The sequence below is a fragment of the Odontesthes bonariensis genome, chromosome 21 (assembly GCF_027942865.1).
Source record: "Odontesthes bonariensis isolate fOdoBon6 chromosome 21, fOdoBon6.hap1, whole genome shotgun sequence".
Lineage (NCBI taxonomy): Eukaryota > Metazoa > Chordata > Actinopteri > Atheriniformes > Atherinopsidae > Odontesthes > Odontesthes bonariensis.
The window spans coordinates 9,853,756-9,863,776 of NC_134526.1; the positions used below are offsets into that span (position 1 = coordinate 9,853,756).

At 40.5% G+C, this 10,021-nt stretch overlaps 1 protein-coding gene across 1 annotated transcript; it reads right to left on the minus strand.

Annotated features, from left to right (window-relative positions):
• Positions 1–4,903: 4,903 nt before the first annotated feature.
• 42sp43 (P43 5S RNA-binding protein) lies at positions 4,904–7,624 on the minus strand. Its single transcript, XM_075454514.1, has 9 exons — positions 7,481–7,624; positions 7,294–7,394; positions 7,120–7,216; positions 6,919–7,007; positions 6,662–6,735; positions 6,361–6,441; positions 5,544–5,773; positions 5,370–5,423; positions 4,904–5,179 (listed from the first exon to the last, which is right to left on the minus strand). Exons 1-9 carry the CDS (start codon positions 7,622–7,624, stop codon positions 4,904–4,906), a joined length of 1,146 nt encoding a protein of 381 aa, XP_075310629.1.
• Between the last annotated feature and the right edge of the window lie 2,397 nt (positions 7,625–10,021).

The following is a 10,021-nucleotide window of genomic DNA, read 5'->3' on the forward strand; positions in this document are numbered from 1 at the left end:
GGGTGACATTTCTCAGGCCAGACTTTTGTCCTGACTGAAAAATGTGTACAACTCTTACAGATGAGCATGACTTTGGTGATCTCTTCAAGCACAATCAGTTGGTTAAACTTTTAATTTGTGAAATAACTCCATGTTTATATCATGGGTTCATGGTCCTAACATGTGACGGTTTGAGTGAACTGTATCCAGACTGATCAGATGGATTGCTCTAACATTGTACGTTCACAAAGATCTTCTAATGATAAGCAATACCTGGGGATAGAGTCAAGTGCTGGATGAGGAGGCTGGAATGGACTAAACTATGAAAACCTTTGGAGGCTGACAATTAAGTTAATAAGACAGCCCTCTTTTTTAGCCCTAAAATTTTGCAGACTTTAATGGGACGGGCTGCTTTATTTATGCTGCATTTCCCTTGTGTAAAGTCTGGATAAGACCATGTGTGCTAAGAGCAAAGGTTTATCAGGCCAAAAGGGACCAGGTGTGTGTGATATTTGCTGCTTTGTACACTTTCCTCCTGATCTGTCAATCTAGCCAATACTGCACATAAGGCCACATAGACATAGCACAGATGGCAAAAGCGGTGATATTTATGGAGAAATCAGCAGTCTCATTTGCCATCCTCAACAAGTTGTGAACAAAACATTACAATTTCCATTACACAGAATCTGTTCTTACACTCTATGGGGGACTCACTCCAGAATTTTAACACCGGTGTGAGCACATCTGACAGGGACAAGCTCCTGTGGCGTTGTTCGTGTGTTGAATCATTTGGTTTTGTTTTGTTGCTGATCTGTACTAATGACTATCTATCTATCTATCTATCTATCTATCTATCTATCTCTCCATCCATCCATCCATCTATCTATCTTTTAAAATGTATCAACTTGTCACATTACCAGAAACAAGTGAATCCACAACTTTCCACACATAGCTAACCATAAAAAAAGCACAAGTGCATCAAAGCAAACACATGGCATGTCAGCTGATATCATTCACTATTTCAACTGCACGGCCAGCTCAGCATCTCTGTTGCAGTATTTGATGTTGGAAAAAGCCAGTCTGAGATTTACTCTTGGGGGTGTGGGGCATGAACAAGAGCCAGTTCTCCTTAAAAGTCAGTGTAGCACAAAAAAATGTTTTTTTTTGTGACTGTGGTTTCAAGGAAAGATGTTGCGCAACATTGCTTTAAAAAGCCCTAATTTTGTTATTTCCTCCACGAGGCATGAGTCGAAAAATGTATTTTTCGCTAGTTTTTACCTTCTAAGTCTTTTATGGTCAGTCTCGGGGGAAAGTTTCTTCCTAAGTTTAGATAAGTGAAAGCCCCATCATTTATTTCCTGTGTCAGTGGCCTTGAATCCAGTCTGATAAAACTACTGTCATAGCAAAGTCTGAGAAACATCTTTTATCTGACGTTTTTCTATGCTGCATATCTGTGACAAAGGGAAGGAGCAAAGATAGGCAACAGCAAAAAAAACAGGCAACGAAACAGAAATCTAAAGGCGTGACCCCCCCCCCCCCACACACACACACACATCATATTACACGATGTAGTCACTTTATAAGATCCTTATTTTATGTTATCACTTGTGATGATCGTTAAAATATGCTTATTTGGTATATTGTAAATAGTTTTAAAGCTAAATTCCTTTATGCTCTGAGGCGATCAGTGGAGCTGATCATATTTGTACCTGTGCAGAAGCCATCTAATGATCAGTTTGTAAGTCCTGCTGGTTTGGAAGGCACGGAGAGTTTTGCTGCTATGAAAAGCTTCAAACAGGGCCATGGGAAAAGGGAGAAAAGGGAGGGGAGAAATGGTTTTGGGTCATCTATTCTTGAGGACGTAAGCTAAATCAGGGCATGACGACTGTACGGTTAACCTACTTTGATTTATCTCCTTGTTTCATTTTCCTTGCTCTTTAAGATTTTTTTTTTTTTTTTCTTGTGGATATTCTGTGAATGAGACTGGGAAAAAAAATATGGGTGACTACTCTCAAATTAAAAAATGTTTCGTGTTGAATAAAGAACAAGGAAAAGAAACGGTGACACGAGCGCTTCAAACGACCTCACGAAGTCTCCCAAATGTTTTGTTTCCAAAGACAACCACAATTCCAGAAAGACGGATGTGTAAAATGCAATGCTTCGCATATCTCATGAATCAGTAATTTATTGAAAATAAAACCGAAAAAAACCATCAAAAGTTGAGTGACATTTCAAGCAATTTGCTCTTCAACAATTTGAAGTTAGCAACATGCCTCAATAAGCTTAGGAAACAAAAAGCTAGAACAGTAAAAGGCACGAAAAAGAGACAGTTGGACAAACAAGTTGCAACTTATTGGGTTAATAGGTAGCAGGTCAGTTTAAAAAAAAAAAAAAAAAAAAAAAAAAAAAAGAGTACCGAAGAGAGGCAGAGTTTCTCAGAAATAAAAAAGGGCAGTATCCTGCAGAGAACTGTCCACAGATTTGTGGAGCTTTTTCAGAATAGGAAGATTTTGAATATTCAACCATCTATTATACAGAATATTATTAAAGGATTCAGAGAATTTAGAGACATCTCTGCATACAAGGGACAATGCGTGGGTCTTCAGGCAGGACTGCATTAAAAATGGGTATTATTCTCTGCATGGGCTGTAGGGACACTTACAGAAATCTTTTTGATAAACACAGTTCGCTGTGCCGCCAACAAATGCAGGTTAAAGCGTCATCATGCAAAGAGGAAGACGTATGCGAGCGTGATCCAGAAATGCTGCCATCTTATCTGGGCCAAGCTCATCAAAAATGGACTAAGGTAAAGTGGGAAACTGTTCCGTGGTCAGATTATTTGAAATTGAAATTTTTGGAAATCATGGAGGCTGTGTCCTCTGGACAAAAGAGGAGAGGGACCATTCAGCTTGTTAACAGTGACCAACATGAACATTTCTTTCATTTTGTTGCATGTGAAATTATTTAATCAAGTCCAACTGCTGAAGGTCAAAGCAATTTCATTGACAAGGTGTCTTGTCTCCTCACAGCACGACGTAGGTGATTCATTGTTTTTATTGATGCATTCTTTGCCCATGAGTGGGAAGGGTGAGATATGAGATATTTACACTACTGAGCAGTCACCTGCAGTGGAAATATTTCTGCATGCTGAATTTGTAAATCAGGTTGAATTAACACGAAAATTAAGCAGAGACAAGTGTTCCATATTTACAGTTTCATTTACCTGTCAAAATACTAACACTACCGCTCTTTTGAGAGGAAAAAATGGTTAAGATATAGTTAAATAGACAATTAAATGAGAGCCAATCAAGCAGGGATGAACATGGGCCGTCTGTGACTTTCATTTAAATGTGACTTTCTTTGTGAAGTATAAGTTGTTCAACAAATCACACCAAAGGTCACACTGTGTGGATAAATGGCATGGCCTTTCCAGACAGTGTGATGACTTGGGTGTGGTTAAACATGTGAGATTCATAGTGTTGCTGTATTTAGTCCGGCACTCGTGCCGTGTGAAAACCGCTTCACTCATATGGCCCTTTGTGGCACCACTGGAAAACAGTTATCTCACCATTTAAACACCTACACCTGCTGAATACCTAAAAACTAGATGCCCTGAAATAATCCACTGACAAGTAACCAAGATCAAAGAAAAAAAACTTCAACATTTTTCCACCACCACAGAAACAAGGCCACCCTTTCAAACTCATTTTACTCCGAACACTACACTGCCTATTCAAAGCAATTTCACAAGCTCAAGATGCACCGTTTTCATCTGCACTTTGTAAATTAGTTTTACAGTAACTACAGGTAAGGTAATTGCAGATGGTTCCGCTACAGCTGCTGTTGACATTGAATAGAACTTGCAGCTCGATTATGCAGGTCTGCTGCTGTAGAATAGGTCAATGTATGGTAGCGTAGGAAGGGAGGTAGCCTGAGGCTGCGAAGCAAAGAGAATGACCTTTGGCAGAAAAAGACAAAGAACCCTTTCAAAATCAAACTGACAGGTTTTGAAACAGACTCCATGCTCCACTGGAGCAAGAAAGCTGAACTGTTTGACAAATCTTGAGGCAAAAAAAAAAAAAAAAAAAAAAAAAAGTCAAGATGTTTCACCGATTCTCAAAATGTTGCAGGATCAAAGTGAATGCCAGAAATGAGATTGCGTGCATTAGTTTGTTCCACCTCAAAAATGCACAAATCCTCACTTTACAAACTGCAATATACAATTAAAACATTGTTTGACATTTCCACTTAAAAAAAAAAAAATCGTTTTAAGTTTTGCAAAAAGATCAAGTGCCACTTCAAAATCCAATCCAGTCTATTAGACAAGTGGCCAAGTTAGTCCCCTCCCCCACACACTAAAGTACATTTTAAACTGCAGAAGACCTGTTGTACACATCTGATAGTTTGAAGACCGTCTCGGCCGCCCACAAAGTTGCATGCTCTGTGATTCAGCCCTTACTCATGTGTAGCTCTTTGTTCATATTTAATGAGCTCCAACATGTTCAGCAAATGTCAGCCAATATGCGCAGCCAAGGCAGGCAAAAGATATATGCAGGAGGAGAGAAGATGTTTGAGTGGGCCAACAATAAGATGCTCTTTCAATTGCAATAAAATAAGAGTAAAAACTGAATCAGCTGCTACTGATTGGCAGACTTCCAGCAGAACAAACCCTCAGCAATAAAGTGTCACTGAGCAAAATCTGTTTTATTGGGTCAACAGCAACATAAAAATAAAGACATTTCTGCCAGACCTCTAGTCTACAAAAAATTAAATCCTATAATTTCTCAGATGCTTGACACCCTAATCAATATGTCAAGTCGCAGTCAAATTAAGTTCAATGTTAATGTATCTCAGCTTCAGACCCAATTTCTTAATAATGAATCGTAACAGAAAAACATGCAGCTGGTCTGCACACAATTTTCATTTAACCTATCACAGGGGCAACTTCAGGCTGCTCAACAGGACGAGGCTCAACAGGACGAGGCCGTTTGAGCCCAAACAAATTACGCAGGTTAACTTCTGGGTCAACGTAGTGCGGGATCTTGCGTTCATTGAAGAGGCCTGAAAGGTTGGTTTCCACTTTGGCACGTCTGGAGATTCGCATGCGCAGAGCAAAGAGGCGATGCAGGTTCTCCTCCACATGGGGCAGATGGTGGCCATTCAAACGCTTCTGCCAGGATTTCTTGGGCCGCTTACGTTTCTGATGGGTTAAAAACAGTTTTGAAAACACCTTGATTTAAGTCACTTATGCTCTAAAACTACCACTTATCCTTCAGTTGGTCAGAAGCCCAGAGAGTTTGCTTTCAAAAGGTCTAAAGATGAATCCAAAACAGCTAGTCTGACAGCTTTAGTGTACAACTGCACGGTGGCATACTAATGTCAGAACTTGCCTTCAGCGTGGTGGCACTTGGGTCGTGGTGAAGAATGTGTCGCATCATACTTTCCTGTGGAATAAAAACATTCAGTAGTGAAGTGTACTAAAACTTGCTTTAAATCGTCCATTCTTTTGACTTTCCATTTGATAAATTTTCATTTTTTAAAGTCACATTTTGCTGTTTACTCACCCGCATGGCAAACATGCGCGTACAGTCAGGGAAGGAGCATTTAAACTTGATGAGGTCAAGGTGCACCTTGCGAATGTGGTGCTGCAGGTTGAAGGTTGTGGAAAAGTAGGCCTGGCAGTCGTCCCTGGGACACACCAGCACAGGCTTGTGGGAAGCGTGGATCTGCTTGTGCCGTCGCAGGGCATCCGCCTTCTTAAACACCTTCTTACACACACTGCATGTGAATGTGACTGGAACACATTAGAAGAAAAAAAAAAGTGATCAACCAGCTGTCCTGTCACCAAGTATGAAATGGGGAAAAAAATATCTACGCAAAAAAACTTTACTTGTAGTACCAAAGCGAAAGCTTATCATTAGTGTCGATACCATGTGTCCACAACAATATTTACCAAGAAGCCATCATTCCAGGTCATAACTATGCAACGATGAATACAAAGTGTTTGGTTTGCAGGCACAATGTGGGTGCATTCAAGCACACCAGGCTAAGGTTGAACACAAGTCTGTCATGCTGTCATTGTGACTGCAATATTCACATAGTATTAAGGAACTGTAGTCAAAAGTACAGTTTGAATCCCTCTTTAGGCAACTTATTTCAATACAGACCTTTACAAACTATCATGTTTCAAACTCAATAAATGTTTTACAGGAGATTCATGTATTTGCAGTTCAAGTATGATACAGTTTTCACTGATAAGCTAGAATGTGCTATTGTTTGAGAAAATTGTCACTATGTGATGAAAATGAATTTGAAATCTTTATACAAAAGCATGGTCAGGAAACGATGTCACTAGGACTGTAAAGACCCAAAAATATTCACCTGGGTGTTTGGCCAAGTGCTTCTTAAGTTTCCCCCATGTGGGTCCAAGTACCTGGCAGTCGGCATGAGGGCAGCGATAACCTGCAGACACCAAATAATCGTATCTCAAGCTAAACTCACAAGTTGTCTCACTTCTGGGCCCTTTCACAGAATCCTGTTTACCATTTGTCCTGAAAAGATGTTTCATTGCTGAAGAAGTTATATGCAAATACTGTTGAGACTCACTTTTCTTTAAATGCAGACATTTACCAAGAAAGGAAGATAGAATAAGCCCCCACAACCCATACTGAAATAGACTAACCTGCATGCTTCTTCTCATGGGCTTTACGGGCAATGTGGGAGTCAAATGTAGCTGCACATCCGTCCTTAGAACATCTAGGTACCCAACCGGGGACAGAAGGTAAAAATACATCTACTGAGGCCACTCTCACTCAGTTCATTGTGCCTGTACTGCTGCTTAAAATAGTGCCAGTCGGATAGTTACTTAGTTAAGATAGTTAAGAAAAATATTTTTCTTTAGGCAAAAGACTGAAAAAAATATTGTAAATATGGACATACTTGAACTTAGCAGCCACATGATGCTCCTGTAAGTGCAGCTTAAACAACCTGCGCTTTTTGAAGGTCAAGGTGCACTTTGGCTGGTTACACTACAGGAGGAAACATTCAAGTGGTTAAAACGACAAGAAGCTCCAAAACTGGACGGCAGTTGTAATATGCTCCTCTGTCGCCACCTAGTGGACACATTTGTATCTTACAAACCTTGAAGTAACAGTTTTTGTCCTCATGAGCGTAGCGCACATGTCTCTTCAGCTTGCCTGCGTTGAAGAAAGCCTTTGTGCAGTCCGCAAACTTGCATCTACACAAATCAGAAATGAATACCCGAGATGTCAATGAAAAGATTACTAAACCAATGAGTCTTAGTGGAAAACTTACTGGAAAGCCTTCACCCCCCTGTGCCCAAGCATGTGGCGGCTCAGGTGGGATTTCCTCTTGAAACGGCGATCACAGCCAGCAATTGTGCACGGGCACGGACGCTGTGGACATTTGGTTAACGTTTTCAATGGGCAACTTTGGCAAGTCTGTCGAACATCTACGTTGTTAAGTTGAAATATTTGCTTACCGCCCCGGTATGCACAGTCTCATGCTCCTTCAGTTTCCAGTCCCTTGAGAAAATTGCTCCACACCCAGCATGAGTACAGGTGAGCACCTGCCGCGGCTTATCATCGACAGGCTTATCATCCGCAGAGAAAACAACACCGTTCATTGTCCGCTTCTATCAGAGTGCCGCTCAAACTAAATGATTTCATTGGAAGGCCGCCGCCTCTCCAGCCTGTCTTATAACTTCTCGAAAGCAATCAACTGTTAATTGGCAGCATCGGGTCACCAGGCGGTGAGTCAGGCCCCAGCTTCTCCAAAACGCAAAGCTGAAACTAATTAACCTAATTGCACCGTTGGGCCCAGCTGCTGGAGAACAAACGAGGAACTTGGACTAGCCAACAGGCACTTAATGCCTTCCAGTGTTACTTGCGCATTTCCCCCATGGGTGATACTGTAATTAATCTTCCTATAGTTTACAGAGGACACCACAAATAGGACGAATAAACGTGGAATCATTAGGCTACTTACAGCCTAAATTCAATGACAAAACTCAGTATTTTCTATCGAACTACTTCTGCCATTAAACAGAGTCAGCTATAGACTACAGTGGGAACTATATTTCCAAACATTATAAGTTCACCTTTAAAGGAAAGCTTGGGAGCTCTTCATATTCAGATTTGGTTCAGCTGCAAAACCTCCATATTTACTGCTGTGGTGCCGCTATGTGCACAGCAGAGGGTAGTGTGCCTCTTCTGTTCAGATTTAAAGCCCTGCTTCTAAAAGAGATGGCTGACTGTTTGAAATGTAAATGACAACTGAATGCAATAACAACAACATATTAGATGTTAAAACTGTGAGTTCATGCTTATTTTATATGTAACATTTCTAAACCAGTTGGGACAGAGGGATGTTTGCATTTTAATTCCACCACCTTTTATATTAACAAAACTCTGTCTTGAAACTGAGGAGACTATGGAAGCCAACTTAAGTCATTATAATGGGAAAACAAACAAAACAAATAAAACATCTCATTATTCTGATTAAATTCTGTTGTAATGCAGAATGTCGTTAGATATTGTTTTGCTGAAACAAGCTGGACGTTCCTTGAGAAAGATGTCACCTGGATGTCAGCATGTATTGCTACAAAACCCTCAGCTTATCCTGTATAGCATTAATCGTGCCTTCACAGATGTGCATGTGACCCATGACATGTCTCTAATGCACCCCCACACTATCACGGATGCTGACATTTGAACTGAGCGCTGATTACAAGCTGAATGTTATACTTCTCTTTATCCCATAGGACGCAGCATTTGTGATTTCCAAAATAAATTTTAAATGCTCAGCTCAGTTTTTGTAATTCACCTTGGTCTAACTTTAATGAACTCTGGCAAAGGATAGAGTTTTAGTGTGAATTTGTAGTTGCACTGACAAACTGCATTCACTGACAACAGTTTTCATACAAGTTAGTGAGTCCACACAAAGCAGAGACATGTCTGTTTTTAATCCTCAGGGCCCAAAATCACGGACATTCATTACAGGTTTCAACTTTGCTCCTTGCACACAGAGATTTATCTGTATTCTCAGAGCTCTTTAATGGTATCATATACAGATGATGAAATTCTTTGCAATTTAATGTTGCAAGGTGTTATTCTTAAATTGTTCAACTATGCAGTCCTGTAGTGATGAACCCCTCCTCAGTTGCACTTCTGAAAGACCATTTGGGGTGCTTGTTTCCCCACTTTTTGTCTGGTCTCTAACTTCATAACCGATAGATTTGCTGTCAAAGCTGTTGTCTGAGAATCTCTTTTTACCAAGCGAGACACAGGTAAAAAGCTGCTCACACAGCTCTCCTTGCACTTTTTATTACTCAGCTGTGCTGTAAATAAAAACTTAACTATCTGCATCAGCACTGGACGATCAGTAGCTAAAACTCTGAAAAGGACAGCAGAGATGTCGATGATGTGTGCGTTCAGGTTAGCAGAAAGACTGAAATGATTTGTGTTTGTGAATCGAAAAATTCCAGGAGCCTTCCTGTTATCTGGGTGGCATACGAAGCAGATAACTCGAATGATGCCATATTCCTCCCACTTCTCACTCGTCCATCTCTTTCCTCTTTCTTTCATTCCCTGTTGGTCTCAAAGGCAGTAAATGAAATATTCAGAGGGAGCTGTTAATGCACAATGTGCTTCCATTAGTGGGATGTGTCACAAGATGGCTCCTGGCAGACCTCACTGCATCAGGAAGGCTAAACCCTGCATGTTAGAGGGCTGAGACAGTAACACCGCAGGTCTCAAGCTTCAGCTTTGGACCGATCTATATTTATGGTTTCTAATTTACACGAATCAATTGTATACTGGTAGTGTCCTTTTGACGCAAAGTTAAACTCAGAGATCATGCAGTCTTTGTTATGTTTTCCTGCTCACTACTTAAATACCAGCACTCTAAACCTCATGTTGCTTAATCTGCTCATATTTTGGAGAGTTTTACCAGTTTGTAACATCCCTGAAATGCTATTTACAGTTGCTCAATCAGAAACAGACTGCACTTCTTACAATGAAGT

What these genes read in the sequence shown, in the direction of transcription:
- 42sp43 (XM_075454514.1), bottom strand. Translation starts at nt 7,624, where the DNA reads ATGAACGGTGTTGTTTTCTCTGCGGATGATAAGCCTGTCGATGATAAG. An exon ending in AGACTGTGCATACCGGGGCG is followed by an intron (nt 7,395 to 7,480) that starts GTAAGCAAATAT and finishes AAATGTCCACAG; the next exon opens with CGTCCGTGCCCGTGCACAAT. An exon ending in CCATGAGAAGAAGCATGCAG is followed by an intron (nt 6,442 to 6,661) that starts GTTAGTCTATTT and finishes TGGTGTCTGCAG; the next exon opens with GTTATCGCTGCCCTCATGCC.